The sequence below is a fragment of the Bufo bufo genome, chromosome 6 (assembly GCF_905171765.1).
Source record: "Bufo bufo chromosome 6, aBufBuf1.1, whole genome shotgun sequence".
Lineage (NCBI taxonomy): Eukaryota > Metazoa > Chordata > Amphibia > Anura > Bufonidae > Bufo > Bufo bufo.
In genome coordinates this window covers 154,262,989-154,277,263 of record NC_053394.1, presented here as the reverse complement: position 1 = coordinate 154,277,263, position 14,275 = coordinate 154,262,989, and the positions used below count along the sequence as shown (strand labels likewise).

The window sequence follows — 14,275 nt, the reverse complement described above, 5'->3', positions numbered from 1 at the left end:
CATGTTACTCTATGCTCCACCCCTTTATAGGTTACAATCCCGTCGACACACACACCTAAGTTTCTTTTAATCAGGACTCAGGGGTTTTCCTGTCTATAGATCAATGAATCCCGATCGTCCATCGTTGTACCTTCCCCACTGTCCTCTATCGATCCAGCTAAGGCTACTTTCACACTAGCGTTCGGGTGTCCGCTTGTGAGCTCCGTTTGAAGGGGCTCACAAGCGGCCCCGAACGCATCCGTCCAGCCCTAATGCATTCTGAGTGGACGTGGATCCGCTCAGAATGCATCAGTCTGGCAGCGTTCAGCCTCCGCTCAGCAAGCGGACACCTGAACGCTGCTTGCAGCGTTCGGGTGTCCGCCTGGCCGTGCGGAGGCAAACGGATCCGTCCAGACTTACAATGTAAGTCAATGGGGACGGAGCCGTTTGAATTTGACACTATATGGCTCAATTTTCAAACTGATCCGTCCCCCATTGACTTTCAATGTAAAGTCTGGACGGATCCGTCTGAAGCTACTTTTAGATTTTTTCTACAATATGATGCAGATGGATCCGTTCTAAACGGATCCAAAGTCTGCATTATATGAGCGGATCCGTCTGGGCACACCCCAGATGGATCCGCTCTGAACGGTAGTGTGAAAGTAGCCTAACACATGCATATTCTTTGTTCCTCACATTCACGTGTGCAGCTTGTGGTGTATGCAGAGGACAGGTCCATTTTTAAAGCTGCTTTTCTATGTAGTAATCCAGGTATGGAGAGATGTGAAAATTTCATATATTGTGCCGTGATTAATGCCAGTGCGCTGCAGTGGGTGGGATGTGTGGGATTGTGGGAACAGACATAGAAATGTTAAGAGATTTCCTCCTCAGGTGGGAGATGTAATTGTTGTATGTGCGTCATATCTGTTTGACTGACGGGTGGCGTGTTGGGCTTCTCAATGCAGGACGCAGGTTATTTCATGAGCTGCATCTGCATGGTTTGATCAGCTTTGTTGCTTCAGCCAGTGATTACCGTTCACAGTGCTTGTTCCCAGGTCATTGCAGTATGTTCATTAGACATTTCTTTATCTAATGTGAATGGAAAGGTGGAGAAACGGACGTAGACTTGCAGCCAATCAAATTAGAGTTCAAATATTTATCCGTTACTGATGGTCTCGTTATTGATAGTGCCGCATATTTTGTGTAGGGGAAGACTTGCATCATAATCCAGCCTCCAGTCAGACTAGTATCCGTATTTTTCGCCCCATAAGGCTACATGCACACGAACGTTGTTTGTTTCCGTGTCCGTTCCGGTTTTTTTTTTTTGTGAATAGGATGCAGAACCATTCAGTCACACAGTGTGGTATCCGCATCAGTATGTCCGTTCCATAGCTCCGCAAAAAAAATAGAACATGTCCTATTCTTGTCCGTTTTAGGCATTGTTACAATGGATCTGCAAAAAAGAAAAAAACGCATGGCATACAGATGTCATCCGTTTTTTTAAAATTTGCGGATCCGTAAGTTACGGACTGCAAAACACATACGATCGTGTGCATGTAGCCTAAGACGCACTCCCCCCCCCCCCCTTCCAAAGAGAGAAACTGCAAATATCATTAGAGTGGTAGGCACGTTTGACACTGCCGCCCCCCATAACAGTGCCATCCACAGATGCCCCCCATAACAGTGCCATCCACAGATGCCCCCCATAACAGTGCCATCCACATATGCCCCCCATAACAGTGCCATCCACAGATGCCCCCCATAACAGTGCCATCCACAGATGCCCCCCATAAGTTAGTCATCCACAGATGCCCCCCATAACAGTTAGTCATCCACAGATGCCCCCCCATAACAGTCATCCACAGATGCCCCCCATAACAGTGCCATCCACAGATGCCCCCCCATAAGTCATCCACAGATGCCCCCCATAACAGTTAGTCATCCACAGATGCCCCCCATAATAGTGTAATCCACCCACCGTTAGTTCAAAACCCACCAAAAGCACACCTTTTGGTTCTAAATATTTTTATTTCCTATTTTCCTCCTCAAAAATCTAGGTGCGTCTTATGGGCAGGTGCGTCTTATAGGGTGAAAAATATGGTAATATGGCAAAGGTTGATCTGAGCTGCTACTTAAAACCAGACACTTCGCAACTGAGGCCTACACTACCACATTTGTCCCACCACAACTTGCCCCAGTAGAACTAAATAGGAAAGAGGTGGTGTACACTGGCACAGCAGATCTGCATATTGACTCTTGGATCTACTCTGTATGGTCCACGATCTTGACAGGTCTTTAGGTTCTGTCATGGATCTTCTTGGTGTAGTCTTGGGGCTCTGCAGATCTGCAGGTTCTCTTATGGATCTGCTTGGAGTTGTCTGGGGTCTCAGCAGATATACAGGTTCTCTTGTGGATCTGCTTTGTGTGCTCCAGGGGCTCATCAGCTCTACAGGTTCTCTAATGGATATGCCCTATGTAGTCAGGGGCCTAGTAGATCTGCCGGTTCTCTTGTGGATGAAGCAGATTTCCTCCTCATACTGGTCTGATTAATATTTATTACTGTGGGTAAAGGAGCCACTTATTTTCTGCTAAGGTTATATGAGATGGGGCAGCCGTATGTCAGGCCCCTCTTCACGGCTTTCTACACCCTCTGCATGATGTAGAATGGTGGAAACCTCTGACCAGCTACTCACACTGATTATTTGTTCTTCTTTTCAGGCATTTCTGCAGCGCATCCGACAGAATATCAGTGAGAAAACGGAGAGCTGCATCTCTGAGGAAAATGTCAAGGTAAGATGCTGAAAGGGGTTCACAGGTAAGAGCATGTGACTGGTCAGGAGAAGGATATTGTCCCGTCATATGTAAGGGAGCAAAAGCAGAACCAGGAATCCCTGTGAGATATTCTGTCATTGTGTTGGGACAGTAGTCCAGGGATCTGGGGGCCATAACCAGAAATGCAGAGCTGACGGACCAGAGCCATAGCACAGAAGCAGGAAATCCCATAGGAGACTACCGGATTCAGTACTCTTCCTCCACCTCCCGGGAAATGTCTGAGGAAGGAAAACACCGTCTGCTTCTGAGAATGGTCTCTGGGCAGATGGAATTCTGTGCTGCTCCTGATAGCTTGTGTGTTACACTGACTTTATTCCACATACTCCACAATCACCCATGACAGGGTGGAAGGAATGGTGTCAGGATTGGACACAACGCTGAGCAGAACCCTATGTGAGAACTGCACAAATGGTGGAAATCCACTGTCAGAGCCAGGTTGATAATTGCATCATAATACTAAATTATCTCCATAAATCATACGGCTGTGGTAGTAATGTGACCCAGAATATCAGGGCCATAGGGGAGGTCTTAAGAGCAGGATATCATTTCCAGTACTACTTTTCCCCATGGTCAGTACTGCTGATGATGACAGGATAGGCATATACTCTCATGTATGTGAGAACGTTTCCTTGTGCCCAGTGTGAGACCGTGACAGGTCTCATGCAGGTTAGAGGCATAGAAGTGGTGGATAGTACGGTCCACACCCCTATTCCACCACAGGTGAAACCAGCTGCAGGTACTCAAGGGCTTATAAACAACCCTCAGTGTATCAGGAGGGGGAGAGTGTTTTGTGAAGCAGAGGCTCTGTCAGGAGGACTGAGGGGCCACAAGGCTTTGAATAGCCTGGAGTTTAGGGGACCACGCAACGCCTGCAGTGAGAGGGTTGCACGGCGGACTTTTGGGCCCTAGTTCCCCACACATAATGTTTTGCTGCAGCCTGGAGGCTGCTGAGCGACTGGCTGAGAAAGCCGCATCTGATTCCAAGTGTGAACTGTGTTATGTAGGCGAGTCAGGGATATTATTCTATTTAGGTAGAGCCCAGACGGGCGAGGTGTTTATTTTGTATAATTGATTATGTTTAACCCCTTCCCGACCTTTGACGTACTGTTACGTCATGGGAACCACTGAGTTCCCGCAATTTGACGTAATAGTACGTCATAGTAATCGCGCGGGCACCGGAGCGGGTCGCACAGTCCGTGGTAGCTGGGCCCCTGCTGTATCCGCCGGCATCGCTGTAAAAGCCAATGCCGGCGGTTTAACCCCTTCTATGCTGCGGTCCGCGCTGACCACGACATAGAAGAGGTTTGTGTCGGGTTTGGGAGAGCATCAAGTCCCCGCGCTGCTGTGGCGGGGACCCGATGCGACACAAGGCAGCCCGATGCCGTGCAGAGGCTGCCCAATGCCTTGCACGGCATCGGGAACTGCCTTCTACGGGAGCCGAGGAGATCCAGCCTCAGGCTGGGTCTCCTAGGCAACCTGTTAGTGTATGACTCAGTGTCATACACTAACAGGCAATGCATTACAATACAGATGAATTGTAATGCATTGCAGAGGGGATCAGACCCCCAAAAGCAAATGTCATAATTAAAGTAAAGTAAAAAAAAGTAAAATAATTTTTTTAAAATAAAATTAATAAAGTAATAAAATTAATAAAGTTAAAAAACCGCCCCTTTCCCCTTATTTTATAATAAAAAAACTGAAAAAACAAACAAAACCCACACATATTAGGTATCGCCGCGTCCGTAATAACCGGCTCTATAAATATATCACATGATCCACTCTGTCCGATAAACACCATAAAAAACAGTGTAAAAAAAAAAAGCAATTTTTGTCACCTTACATCACAAAAAGTCCAACACCAAGCGTTCAAAAAGGCATATGCCCCCCAAAATGGTATCAATAAAGCTTATCGCCTCATCCCGCAAAAATTGGGACCCTTCCTAAGAGAATCGGTCAAAAAAAAACAAAAAACTATGGCTCTCAGACTATGGAGACACTAAAATATGATTATTTTTTGCTTCAAAACTGCTATTATTGTGCTAAAGTCAAATACATAAAAAAATATATATACATATAGGGTATCGCCACATCCGTAACAACCAGCTCTATAAAAATATCACATGACCTAACCACTCAGATGAACACCGTAAAAATAAAATAAAAAAAAGTGTAAAAAAAAAAGAAGCTCTTTTTTTGTCACATTACCTGAGAGAATCGGTCAAAAAATAAAAAAGCTATGGCTCTCAGACTATTAGACACTAAAATATCATTATTTCGGTTTCAAAAATGCTATTATTGTGTAAAACTTAAATAAATAAATAAATAAGAAAAAGTAGACATATTAGGTATTGCCACGTGCGTAACGATCTGCTCTATAAAAAGTCACATGACCTAATCCCTCAGGTAAACGCTGTAAAAAACGGTGCCAAAGCATCCATTTTTTTTGTTACCCTGCCTCACAAAAAACTTAATATAGAGCAATAAAAAAATCATATGTACCCCAAAATAGTAACCATAAAACTGGCACCTTATCCTGTAGTTTACAAAATGTGGTCACTTTTTTTGAGTTTCTACTCTAGGGGTTGCATCAGGGGGGCTTCAAATGGGACATGGCATCTAAAAACCAGTTCAGCTAAATTTGCCTTCCAAAAACCATATGGCGTTCCTTTCCTTCTGCGCCCTGCCGTGTGCCCGTACAGCAGTTTACGATCACATGTGGGGTGTTTCTGTAAACCGCAGAATCGGTGTAATAAATATAGAGTTTTATTTGGCTGTTAACCCTTGCTTTGCTACTGGAAAAAATTGATCAAAATGTAAAATCTGCCAAAAAAGTGAAATTCTGAAATTTCATCTCCATTTTCCATCAATTCTTGTGGAACACCTAAAGGGTTAACAAAGTTTGTAAAATCTGTTTTGTATACCTTGAGGGGTGTAGTTTCTAAAATGGGGTAATTTTTGGGTGGTTTCTATTATGTAAGTCTCACAAAGTGACTTCAAACCTGGACTGGTCCTTAAAAAGTGGGTTTTGGAAATTTTCCAAAAAATCTCAGGATTTGCTTCCATACTTCTAAGCCTTCTAACGTCCCCAAAAAATAAAATGTCATTTTCGAAATGATCCAAACATGAAGTAGACATATGGGGAATGTAAAGTAATTACTATTTTTGAAGGTATTACTATCTATTATAAAAGTATAGAAATTGAGATTTGGAAATTTGCAAATGTTTAAAATTTTTTGGTAAATTTGGTATTTTTTTATGAATAAAAATGTTTTTTTTTTTTAAACTTATTTTTACCACTGTCATGAAGTACAATATGTGACGAGAAAACAATCTCAGAATGGCCTGTATAAGTAAAAGCGTTTTAGAGTTATCACCACATAAAGTGACACATGTCAGATTTGCAAAAAATGGCCTGGGCAGAAAGGTGAAAACAGGCCCGGGGTTGAAGGGGTTAAGCGGATGTTCCGCAATAAAGCACAGTGTTTGGACCTTAAACTTGGTGTCTGGTAAAGATATCTGTGAGGGTAAGCCCCGAAAGCGAGCTAATCCCTCACACCAGCCATAACCAGCACTGCAAGTATGAAGCTCAAACACTATCTGGAACTAGACTGCTCTCTGCCAGATTATTATCCTTATCAGTCTCCACCTCATTGTCTTCATTCTTCTAATAATCTTCATCCTCGTCCTCAGAATCTTCAGCCTCATCTTCTGTACCTTAGGCCTCATGCACTCGGCCGTTGTTTTGGTCCGCAAAACTGCGGCTCGGATGCAGACCCATTCACTTCAATGGGGCCGCAAAAGATGTGGACAGCACTCCGTGTGCTGTCCGCATCCGTTGCTCCGTTCCGTGGTCTGCAAAAAAATATATAACCTGTCCTATTCTTGTCCGCGCTTTGCGGACAAGAATAGGCAGTTATATTAAAGGCTGTCTGTGCCGTTCCGCAAAATTGCGGAATGCACACGGACGCCATCCGTGTTTTGCGGGTCTGCAGTTTGCGGACCGCAAAACACACAACGGTTGTGTGCATGAGGCCTTAATCAGTCTTCCTATTTATCTTCATCCTCCTCATCTCTCATTATGAGTCCATCTCAGGTCTGTACAGTCATTTATGATCCTTCCTCTCATCTCCTGGACATCCCTCGCACCCAAACCATCCATCAGAGAAGGACGTCACCTAGCATAAATTTCACTTCCTTGCCGCCTCCGCTGTCTAATCCTATACACAACTCCTACATCCCCCACCTCCGTTCTCTCCCTTATACTTCTAGAGTGTAAGCTCCTGTGGTTAGTACTCTCAGGTGACAGCAACAAATAACTAATAGTATTAAAATGGAGTCCCGGCGGTTATAGAGCTCCAGTTTCTTTCCCCATTGAGTTTGCTCTCCTCTGAAGCACATTTCACATTCTGTGCGTGAACAGATAGCCCTGTGTGCTGTGCTGTGAATGGGGGATGCGCAGCCTCACACCGTGCAGCCTTTATGAGCAGCAGCTGAGCTTTGTGCCTTCAGAGGAGTCTCCCAGCTGTCTCCATCTTACTGAAGCCCCATTCAGGGCGGAGCTTTTATGGGGAAGGCGAGTTGAAACCACATGAGAGGCATCAAAGGCTCCACTGTCAGCAGCCCTTCCTCTGCCCCAGCTCTGAGGTTAGAAGTCTTGAGCATGTGCTGATATGTGCCGAGCCTGATCCTAATTAGTCCCCATGTGACCCTGCAATGGTGGGATGCCGTGAAGAAGCGGAACTGATTTCAGTGACAGTCACTGGCTTGGTGACCCCTTTAAGGTTTCTGAATATGTTGGCTAGGTAACTACCCATATAATAACAGAGTTTAGAATGTAAGCTCTTGGTGTCATCTCTCACGTCTCTAGGTTAGAAACTTTGCTGGGATTCAATGATGTGGGAGTCCCCGTATACAGAATCCCTGCGTGAACGACTTAATCAGGCAGAATTGCCACTTATTAATAAGCAGTTTATAATTAACAGCCCCCCCCCCCCTAATTTACAGCTTTCATGCTAAAGAACGGTATGGCCTCATATAATGTAACTCAATGCCTATAATGTCCTCTGCCAAATGCTGAAATGAAGGGGGAATGGTTATTAATTCGGTTATTTGGTGTAACACGCGTGGTCGACCTCCAATAGAATGTACCGTATCTAATATAATTACCTAAACAGTGTACACTATATAATATAATTACTGAACCTCCTATGGACTGCCCCTTATATTAAAACAATTGCCTGGTCTCCTATAGGTTATAATTGCATGGCTTCCTATAGACTGGCCACTATATAATATGTTCGTTAGATGGTCTGTTATAGACTGACCCCTGTGTAATTACACCGCCTCTTATGGAAATGTCCCCTATAGGATTACACCTCTTGTAGAATGTCCCCTGTATCATATAATTAAACTGCCTCCTATAAAATGTCCCTTATAAGAATTTGTATATGGCGGCTCCTCTTCTCGTGTGATTATTTCTTTTTTTTCTCCAGATTTTATTCTCCAACATGGAGGACATCCTGCAGGTTCACTGCAACTTCCTGGCAGCGCTGGAGAGTCGTCTCCACCCGGAGCCTCATCCGCAGCATGAGCTGGGAAACCTATTCCTGCAGTTTGTGAGTATGAAGCACCTTGCTGCTCCTCTGGCGACATTTGAGACATATGAACCCCTCAGCGCTGGGAAAGTCAGAGACTGATATCAGGACCTTAGCGGCACAAGTTCTCAAGTTCCTACTGCGGGATGTAGTCTTTAGCAGATACACAGTCTGCCTCTAAAGTATGTCCACACTCCCAAAGCCTTACATCTCCTGAACAAGTTTGCTGCACAGTCGAAAAGTTCCTCAAATTATCTCCACAGTCTTTCATCTGTACGCACCTCCTCTCAAAACTGGCCTGCTCCACAATATCACACTTTTCTTTTATTCCTTCAGAGGCTGTTCTCTGCTTGATTCCTCACATTTCTCTGTCTCACTCTGCACTGACTTACTCCTCTCTATGGGGAGGGTAGAACAACCCCGCCTAGTAATTAACGGCCTATTAACGCCTTATGCAGCACACACACGAAATGCACAAAACAACGCTTTAACCCCTTTAGCAGTGGGGCACTGCACAGCCTCCCCCACCAAACACAAGGACTTTGAGGCGTGACTTAGGACTGCAGGGAGTTGGGCTAGATTTGTGGTGCATGAAAAACTTGAAGCGAATGTTGTGGTGCACGTGTTTACCTGTGCGTTTCCTCTGTTGGGAGGGTCAAAGGTGGATTCCTAGTAGCTGTCCAGGACCATGTGTTCTCTCCGCTAGATCTGCGTCTGTCCAGATTGTTTTACGTTTCCTGGCTCTGAAAATTGCCAAAACTCTGCAAGATTATTGATGTCAGGTGAACAGCGTATTCTACATCATCAGCTATTATAATCTGCAAAATGTAAACCCACCTGACATGCGCAGGACAATGGAACCTAAGACTGTGTAATCCGTGGTCCTAGTGATGAGAAGAGGAGATGTAAAAGCACTCCCTCAATTTCTTCTCTACTTCATGAGTGAATCTGTATGACTCACTGGTTGGAGTCCTGTGTTCAATTCCCACTGTAATGGGATCTGTTAAAGGGATTTTCCAAGACTCAAATATAGGTCATCAGTATCTGATCAGTAGGGGCCCGACACCCTGGTTCCTGGCTGATCAGCTGTTTGAGAAGATACCTTGCTATCACAATAGCACGGCGGCCTTCTTTCAGCTTTTCCTAGGCCATATGATGTAACGTTCATCGGTCACGTGGCCTAGGAGCAGCTCAGCCCCATAGAAATGAATGGGGTTGAGTGCAGTATGAAGCACAGCCACCATACAATGTACGGTGCTCTGCTTGGTGAGCACAGAGAAGGCTGCCCACCACTGCCTTCTCAAAACAGCTGATTGGCTTGGGTCCTGAGAGTTGGACCCCCACTGATCAGATACTGATGACCTATCCAGAGGATAGGTCATCAGAAAACCCCTTTAAGTTCCTACTTGTAGACAGCAAAATATGATAAAAACCCGGCTAAGGCTATTTTCACACTAGCGTTAAAATCTTCCAGCAGGCTACTCCAGCAAAGGAACAGCCTTCTGGAAGATTTTAACTTGTGTGAAACTAGTCCAAGGGGAACTGCTTGATGACATCACAACATGGAAAAACAGAGGAATAATGGTTAAGAAGAACAATGTGGAGATGCTGTATAAACTACACAGCATCTACTGGACTAATACCAATAATCCAGAGGATTAAAAGCACTGACAGATACATTTATTATCTGGTGCCAGTGGTGCCTGTGAAATGCTAGGACATATTAGGCAGCAAGTGAACAATCAGTGCTTGAACCTCATGCTTTGGACACAGGAGCAACAGACAAATGTAAGGATCTGAGTGACTCTGACGAGGGCAAGGAAGTCCAAGCAACAGAACCAACAGCAGGGTCATGGGTACGTGGAGAGCGACTGCTATCTGGGCTGATTCTACAAAAGAGCTACGGTAGCACAAATTGAAAAGTTATTGCTGGCTATGATAGAAAGGTGTCACACCAGGCATCACAGCTTCTTGCGTTATGGGGCTGTCTAGTCATAGTCCAGACAGAGTGCCCACGCTGACCCCTGGGTATCACCTAAAGCAACTGCAGTGGGATATGAGCATCAAAACTGGACCATGGAACAGTGGAAGAAGTCATCCACGTCTGATGACTCACATGTATTTTATAGCATGTTGGTGGCATGCGTGTGTAGGTTTCTAACATGGAGAAGAGATTGCACCATGATTCACTGTGGGAAGAAGCCAATCTGGTTTCAAATTCCTCAAACCTTAATCCGATTGAACACCTGAGGGATGTGCAATAAAATAAGACTGATCCACGGAGGTCCCACCTTACAACTTACAGGGCTTAAAGGGGAGACATAGAGACATATCAAAGGTTTAGATTGGTGGGGGTCTGAGCGCTGAGACCCTTACCAATCCATAAAATAAGGGGAGAGAAGCCGGCTCATTATTTCGCTCCCTCTGTGGGCCCATCCCGATTCCGTCCTCGACAACGAGAAGAGAGAGTGCAATATGCATGCACTTCCCTCCCCTCATTCTTCAAACTTTTGATATGTCTCTATTTTGATATGTTTGTATTAGGAAGCTGGAAAATTTATTAATGGGGTGGAATTTGAAAAAAAAAAATGCAGTTGTGCCATAGTTTTAAAGGTTTCGCGTTTATGGTGTTCTCTGTGCGATAAAAATGATACATTGGCCCTGATTTGTCAAAACGAGCGTAAAGGACAACTGGCTTAGTTGCCCATAGCAACCACTTTTCATTTTCTAAAGGAGCTATGATACATGAAAGGTGGAATCTGATTGGTTGCTATGGGCAACTGAGCCAGTTTTCCTTTACACCAGTTTTGATAAATCGGGGCCATTACCTTTCATTCTGTGGGTCAATATGATTATGGTGATGGCAAATTTATATACTGTACTTTTTGTTCCGTACTACTTAAAAAAAATGCCTTTGCATTGCCATATTCTCACACCAATACGTTTCTTCTAGTTCCATCTATGAAACCACGTAGGGGCTCTTTTTTGTTTTTTGCAGGGCAATTTGTAGTTTATATTTATAGCATTTTAGGATATGCATGACTTTTTGAACACCAAAGAAAAAGTTGTTTCAGCCATTGATATATTTTAGTAAATCAGACCTTTTTTTTTTTTTTCTTTTCTTTTACTATTTTTGACCGGGACTTGAACATACAATCGTTAGAAAATTGCCATTGCTATGTTGCCACAAGCCTTATTATAGGAGGCATGGGAGCTGTCACAAGACTCCTGGCTGCCATGGCAACCAAACTGCTCCTTTTGACCTCATTGTGGGTTTGCGTTCAGTCACCGAGAGCGGCCCGCTTCTGGTAAATGACTGCTCAGATGCAGCGGTCACTATTATGAGGGGTTATATGTTTGATCGAATTTGTACCCGATCATGGACACTGCTGGCAGGTACGCGCTGTGTAAAAAGCGCTGGCTATTGCGAGCCCATTTTAAAGAACATTGTTTGCACAGCTCATCCAAAGTCCACAATGTCCAAAACCTCCCAATAAGTAGCAAAAAAAGGCTGCACGAATGAGTCTCCGGATCTGGGGTGATGAACAGGTTGAATTTCAAATTTAGGTGGATCCAGCACCTTAAATAAAAACATAACTTTTATTCAGGTCAGATTAAAATCTCCATAGTGTTCTTGGAGGGGATGCGTTTCGTGCATATAGTGCTGCATCAAGCCATTCATATGCTTTGGTTCACAAGCTTTTTCCTTTTCTTCTCCGTATTGTTCTCTTCCCATCCTTTTAATACAAGTTATTGGGGTTGGCCCTTATAACACATTGGTGGCATATCACTAGAAAATGGCACCAATGTCAAAATGGTACGGGTCCCACCTCTGGGAACCACACCTATCTCTGGAACAGGGCACCCGAAGTGAAGGAGAGTGCAACCACGCATGAGCGGAATGCCCTATGTTCACTTCTATGGGAGTTTTTAAAAGAACCAAGCAAGTACGCTTGGCTGTTTATGAACTCACCTGGGCTGTGCAGTTATGGGAAGAGCGTACCTTTTCTTCCCTTCTGGGCACTCCCTGGCTTTGGGGTTCTCCTTCCTGGTGTTAGTTGGGGTGCCCTTGGTGGAGATGAGGTGCAGGGCAGAGGTCCCAGGGCTGTACCAGGCAAGGTGGTACGGTGTTGATGCAAACAGTTCACTGTACTGAGGCAGTTAGGTAGATGTTTCACACAGGCTCTCTCTGACACAAGCGCTGTCTTTACAGGTGGCCTTAGGCAATTTTGTATGGGAGGATAGGCAGCTTAATAGTCTCCTCTGAGTCCTTTCTCTCTAATTGGCTTGTACAACCTTTTTTCTCTGGCCTAAGGGGTGCACTTTCTCTATCTTCAAATCTACAGCAGGAACCAGGCAGCACTCCTTTTTAAAAATCAATAAAAAGACTGCCAGCGTATGGGATCTAGATACAGGATCCGTAAATATAACAGGAAATATCTTGGGAAAGGTCTTGTGATGGGACTGAAATGTCGCGTGGACGTTGGTGAATAAAGTTCTCTTTTACACATTATTCTTGTGGAGTTCTGTGGGTTTCCTGTTATATCCTCAGATCTATATATCCACAGTACCTTAAAGGGAACCTGTCACCGGGATTTTGTGTATAGAGCTGAGGACATGGGTTGCTAGATGGCCGCTAGCACATCCGCAATACCCAGTCCCCATAGCTCTGTGTGCTTTTATTGTGTAAAAAAACCGATTTGATACATATGCAAATTAAACTAAGATGAGTCCTGTACGTGAGATGAGTCAGGGACAGGACTCATCTCAGGTTAATTTGCATATGCATCAAATCGTTTTTTTGACACAATAAAAGCACACAGAGCTATGGGGACTGGGTATTGCGGATGTGCTAGTGGCCATCTAGCAACCCATGTCCTCAGCTCTATAAACAAAATCCTGGTGACAGGTTCCCCTTTAAAGGGGTTGTCCGGGTTCAGAGCCGTTTTACTGGCTAGGGCAGTGCTGAATCCCGCCCATCAATGCCGGTGACGTCACTGGGGTTCCTGGCAGCCCCATGGAGAGCCCCGATACGTCACCGGATCTCCAAAAAATGCCTTTGCCCTGCGCGATTTAGCACAGGGCAAAGGAGAGCATCGGAGCATGAACTGCTCCGATGCTCATGTCAGGGGGGCTGCCGGGGTGAAAATGGAGGGATGTCCGGGTTCAGCTCTGAACCTGGACAACCCGTTTAAGTCTATATGCAGACGACAGTGAAAAACGGATGTGATGTTTTTTAATGGTGGTCACACACCCGTTTTAAGAACAATGGTAGTCTTTGGGGTTATTAACACACTTTCGTTTTTTTGACGGCCAATGAATGACGGATGTCCAAAAAATAGAACATTTTTTATCAAGTCCGTTTTCACTGACCGACAGCCCCCATACGGCTATTTTTAGTTTGTTTCTCAGAAAGGCATCAGTAAAAAAAAATGTCCTTTAAAAATGGACAGTTCATCTGTTTTTAATGATGATTTTCGTTTGCATGTAGCCTTAGCAGGGTGCAGTCTCTTCCAGCAGGTGGCCAGTCTGTACTTTCAGCATGGAAAGGCCCCTGCAGTATATTGTCCTAACCACCATGCAGGAGTCTATAGCCCAAAATTCAGGCGTTACCTTTTCTGACATATATTTCTAGCACTTTCCCTTTGTAATGGCTCCTAACGCTCTGTTATCTCCAGCAGTTCTTTCCCTCAGGGGCTCTGTTGGCTGCACACCGTTTTATTTCTGCAGATCACTCTGCTTCTTGCTGCTCTTTTCAGGCTACACACAACTGAACTACTTACCCCTCTCGAGGTAGTGGTTGCAGGAACCACCTCCTAATTACTGTTACTAGGGGACTGGGCTGGCAAGTTAACCCCCTACACACACAG

At 44.7% G+C, this 14,275-nt stretch overlaps 1 protein-coding gene across 2 annotated transcripts in view; it reads left to right on the top strand.

Moving 5' to 3' along the window:
• Positions 1-14,275, top strand: part of PREX1 (phosphatidylinositol-3,4,5-trisphosphate dependent Rac exchange factor 1) — a 151,499-nt gene that overhangs the window by 49,939 nt on the left and 87,285 nt on the right. For both annotated transcript variants that reach the window (XM_040437367.1, XM_040437365.1), the window contains exons 2-3: positions 2,698-2,769; positions 8,304-8,426. In XM_040437367.1, coding sequence (XP_040293301.1) covers positions 2,698-2,769; positions 8,304-8,426 — 195 coding nt within the window. The remainder of the gene's footprint in view (positions 1-2,697; positions 2,770-8,303; positions 8,427-14,275) is intronic.